Raw genomic sequence first — 5,027 nt, 5'->3', positions numbered from 1 at the left:
TAGATATACATATAAAATAAATATTGTATTATTTTTTGAAGGAAATAAATATTGTATTATTAAACAGAAGAAAAATTCAAAACCTAACAGAGACAACATTTTCTTTTCTTTTCTTTTCCTGAATTTAATGCATGCATAGTTTTCTGTCAGAAAACCATGTTCAACCAAGGGCCCCCATTTTGGTATTCACAAAAGAAAAAGAAAAAAAAAAAGAAATCCCAAATCTTCAACATTGTTAATAATGCATTTAATATTGACACTTCTTCCATGTACTACAAATCAAATAACCATATAAGGGTCCAGAAAATAATTTGCCCATATGTAGCTAAATCAGATAAAATATCATCAGTACTTCAAAAACAAGAGTTATTTAAGTTTAGATATAATCTTTCTTGTTAGTATAATTCCCAGCCTATTAAAGCTCTTGAAAAAGTCTTAACCAGAGCAAAGTTTTTCCAGGGCCAAGTTCTCATCTCCACCAACAGACTCCAATGTACTTCTCACTGAAGCTTCAGGAAATCCCATCTCTACAAGTTTTTGTACCTGTAACCATAGAAGATAAAACCGATTTCAAAAGATTTCGATTTCATTAGTTTCGATCCAATATTTGAGAGTTAAGTTTTATATATCATGACATTTTGGCAGATAAAGTCTATGATATTTGAACTAAGCTACCTTTTCCTCAACCCCAAGGGATGATGACTTTGCAAAACTTTCTGTCCAGTATCGAGCAGTGCCAACAAAGGTCTGATAGTGTTTAAGATACTGTAAAATGTCACCACAAAAAAAAATGTGATATGTTTAGATTACAAGAAATATTCTTAGAAAAAGATATAATAATAACAAGATAAAATGTATCAAGGCATGATTTCAGGAAACTCCATACAAGCTTCTTCATTTTTCTTTTAAACTAAGATCACTGCATATCAAAGCAACTATAGCAATTGCTACCGCGATACCCAAGAGGAACTCGAACCTAAAAAGACTGTGGTAGCAAGGCAACTCAATAAACTTGAATGCTTGATCTTCACTTATGTTTGGGATACTGAATGAACAAGTAGTACAATCAATTGGAAGAGAGAATAGGATACAAAATAGCATGCGATAAATTAAGATCATGAGACTTGTTAAAAACAAATGGGTGCATCACAGCAAGAGTCCATACTAAAATAATAAAAAAACAATCAATTGGGAGAGAAAAATTATGAGCAAAAGATTATCATAGGGTGTAGTATATCAGTAATTAACACCTGTTGTGCTACCACAGCATCTTGAGGATCATCGGGTTGTGGAGCAGAAAGCAATGCTTGAACAGACAGCAGAGCTGTCTTCAATGTCAGAGCTGGACTCCATTGGTCCTTCAAGACATCCAGGCAGATAGCTCCACTCTGACTGCTGATATTAGGGTGCCTTCAATAGGAGAAAACAAAAAGAAATCAAGCATTAACACTATCGAATCGAAAACCAGTCCACCTGATCTTGAGAATGAACTCAAACTATTGGTTTTGCTCAGAAAATGCTGCCATCCCAAATGGAAAACTCACTTACTAATACTATCAGTCATCACTACAGTTGATTAGCAAAACACAAAATCCAGTGATCAGAGTCCATACATATCCTTATTATGCACACAAAATTACCTACTCTGCACAATGAACCAATAAAAGAACTTTGCTCATTGTTTTACTCCTTACCAAACTTTAGTTGTGAATTGCATTTTGGGAGGCTCAAAAGGGTATCCATCTACAAAAAAAGAACACCCAATAATAAAATCAATATCCATACACAACAATTGAGCTAATACCATTATATCATAAACAACATATCAGTTACTAACAGCAAACCCATTAATATAATTACCCAAAAGAAATGATTTCTTGATAAAATTCAACACATTTTGATTGATTTCTTTTTTCTGCCTTTCTTTCTAATATTAATACCCAATCAAATTACACAAACGTAATAAAAATAAATTTGAACACAAAACAAAAACTCAAAAAGGAAAAAGGGTAAAGTGGAATATTAGAATGAACCTGGTAAGGAGATATCGATCTGAAAGATACCACCTTCATAAGGGGTTCCAACTGGACCAGGAATGGTGCCGATGAGACGAGAAAGACTGGAGTCGCTCTTGGGAGTGACTTTGATACCGGATTTTTCAATGTCTTTACTGCATTCTTGAAGCTCCTTCTGAACCCGAGCAAAGTCTATCATCTTCTTCGATTTCCAGAAACCCCAAAATCCCAATTCAAAGAAGATGAAGAAGCAAAACGGTGTCTCACTCTCTCCTCCGAATTGATTCTTTGCTTTTTTTCTTTAGAGAGAGAAAGCACAGTCTTTTCTTTATTTTTTCGAAAATTGTTTTCCTTTTATTTATACTAAGTTGTTATCTTTTTCTTTTATTTGAAGTTTGAGTGTCTATATCAGAATTTAATTATAATTATTTTTTAATTGAAAAAGGAGAAATAATAATCGTAATTTCAAAGTTTTGATTTTGTTTGATTATGTAAGATAGATAATAATCAACCTTAGAAATTGTTCTCAATCTGAAAATATCTCTTGTTTTGTTTAGTTATGTATTTAAATCTACAATATTCTCTCAAAAGAAAATATCAAGTTTTCTTGATAGAAAAAAAAAAAAGAAAATATCAGTGCCCATAAATTGTCTAAAAGAAGCACTTTTTATCTTATATGACTAAGACCATATCTAATGATTAGTGTAAAATGCAACAATTTGAACGATACATACTAAATATTTTATTAAAAAAAAATTGTATTTTTACAAAAATTTATATAAATATTCACATACTAATTAATAGAGTAACTTAAATTATAACTAAAAATCATATAACAATTAATATAAAAATTACTGAAATAACTATTAGAACAATTTAAACGGTCAATTTAAAAAAAAAATTAAAAAAATATTATATAAAATAATTTCCTTAAATATATTAGGTAAGGATAGTATCGGAGAAATAGTTATAAGAGCAGTCTGCCGTTATTGTGCTCTGAGGCAGTTACAAAAGTCCTTTATGGTTTTTTCTTTGTTCTGGTTTTTTCCATCCCTGAAACCGCTCCCTTCAATCCAAAATCATTCAAGATTTTCACCAGCATAATGAATCCTCTTACTGACAAAATGAAAGGCAAGATGATTATTGATGAAGATGAAGAAACTCCTCTGATTCTTGATGATGTTGAAGTTCAAAATGACAATTTGGATACAGTGTTAGTTGCTAGAGTTCTCACTACCAAATCTGTCTTTTTATCTACATTCCAAAGGCAAATGAAAGATCATTGGAATGGTCGATTCCACACCACTATCACTGAAAAACCTCCTGATTTGTTTGTGCTTTCTTTCGGTTGTGAAGGAGATAAGCAAAGGGTTCTTCTGAAGGAACCTTACCACTTTCAAAACCACCATATAGTGTTATACACACCAAGTGTTCTGCAAAAGGTCACTTCTGAAGATCTGATTTTTTCTCCTTTTTGGGTTCAATGTTACATATTGCCTTTCCTAAGTAAGTCTAAATCTTTAGCCAAGGCACTCGGTAACATCATTGGGGAATTTATGGAGGTTTATAATGAGTCTTTGGATGAAGGATGGGGTCCTTTCCTTCGATTCCGAGTCAAACTCAATGTTACCAAACCATTGCTCAGAGGCCGAAACATCCAACTTAGACAAACTAGGGACAAATTCTGGGTTGATTTTCGATACGAACGACTACCGGAGTGGTGTATGGAATGTGGAAGACTTGGACATCCATTTCAGAAATGCATGGTTTGGATGGAAAAGATTGATAATGGTATCGAACCCGAATTACCATATGGTCCTGAATTAAAGGGGGCTGCACTGCCTACTTCTGGACATGATAGGTACAGAACGGATTTTTCCAAGGGTAATGCTTGGCCCTTGCTTACTCGCTTGGCTAGAAATTCCATAACTTCTGCTGTCCCTGGCCTTTCTAAGAGGCCACCCCCGCATCCTCATCCATTGTTACAAGGAGAATCGTCTGCTATCCAACAAATACCAAATAATTCTAACTCTGCTGCAATTGCTTCAGTTTCACCATCACCTTCAATTTTTCATAACAAACCTGCCACAACTACTATGCTGCCTTCTCCATCGGTTAGTGCTACACCAGCAACTATTGTCAAGTTTACTCCAGCACTTTTAAATGGAATTATCAACAAGCAAACTAGTGCAATGCCAAACATGGAGGGTTCTTCTAAGTCTCTTAATACATCAAAAGCACGCACGCACGGATTTGGTTGATGTTGATGATCTATCTGATATTTTTATCCCTGATGTTGGTACTATTGCAACTTATCCTCCAAATCCTACTCTGTCATATGTGCCACCTAATGCGCATAGCCTCAAGCTGTTGCAAAATTCAACAAGTACAACAACTGATGCTGTTGTTTGTTCATCGGTTAGGCAGGTTGTTGACAAAGAAAATACATCCCCAAACCGACTTTTCAAGAGGCAACCTGATAATATTTCACTGAGGAAAACTTTGAAGCAATGCAGGGGACTGACACAACCTATGTTCTCTCCAACCTTGTCTACTGGAGAGGATACAAACCAGATTGTTTCTGAATCACAAGAAAATCAGTCAGGTTTCATGGACAATTCAGCGGAGGCTGGTTCTCAGCCCCGCTTTCAGCCATGAAAATTGTTAGTTGGAATGCGCGGGGGTTGGGGAACCCGAGCGCATTCTGTCATCTTCGTTTGCTTGTTAAAGAGCAATCTCCTCATGAACTTTTTATTATGGAAACTAAACTTATTTCTAATGTAATTTCTCGTTTTCGTCAAGCTTTACATTTCAATAATGGACTTGAAGTCCCTAGGGTAGGTCTAGGAGGGGGTTTACTACTTCTTTGGAAAGATGATGTTAATGTAACACTTTTACACTATAATACTACTTTGTTTGATTGCTATTTGGCTTATGGGATGGTCCTACTATGCATTTCACTGCTTTCTATGGTTCTCCTGAGCAATCTAATCGATGTCATTCTTGGACAAC

At 34.7% G+C, this 5,027-nt stretch overlaps 1 protein-coding gene across 1 annotated transcript; it reads right to left on the bottom strand.

Moving 5' to 3' along the window:
- Positions 1-221: 221 nt before the first annotated feature.
- LOC115708815 (ubiquitin-conjugating enzyme E2 27) lies at positions 222-2,654 on the bottom strand. The gene is made up of 5 exons (XM_030636833.2): positions 2,034-2,654; positions 1,695-1,743; positions 1,251-1,410; positions 676-765; positions 222-543 (listed from the first exon to the last, which is right to left on the bottom strand). The coding sequence occupies exons 1-5, from the start codon at positions 2,212-2,214 to the stop codon at positions 436-438; spliced, it is 588 nt and encodes a 195-aa protein (XP_030492693.1). The 5' UTR covers positions 2,215-2,654; the 3' UTR covers positions 222-435.
- Positions 2,655-5,027: the final 2,373 nt, after the last annotated feature.

Source organism: Cannabis sativa, chromosome 3 (assembly GCF_029168945.1).
Source record: "Cannabis sativa cultivar Pink pepper isolate KNU-18-1 chromosome 3, ASM2916894v1, whole genome shotgun sequence".
NCBI lineage: Eukaryota > Viridiplantae > Streptophyta > Magnoliopsida > Rosales > Cannabaceae > Cannabis > Cannabis sativa.
This window is presented reverse-complemented; position numbering and strand designations above follow the sequence as displayed.

What these genes read in the sequence shown, in the direction of transcription:
- LOC115708815 (XM_030636833.2), bottom strand. Translation starts at nt 2,214, where the DNA reads ATGATAGACTTTGCTCGGGTTCAGAAGGAGCTTCAAGAATGCAGTAAA. An exon ending in ATGCTGTGGTAGCACAACAG is followed by an intron (nt 766 to 1,250) that starts GTGTTAATTACT and finishes GACATTTTACAG; the next exon opens with TATCTTAAACACTATCAGAC. An exon ending in CCCTTGGGGTTGAGGAAAAG is followed by an intron (nt 544 to 675) that starts GTAGCTTAGTTC and finishes CTATGGTTACAG; the next exon opens with GTACAAAAACTTGTAGAGAT.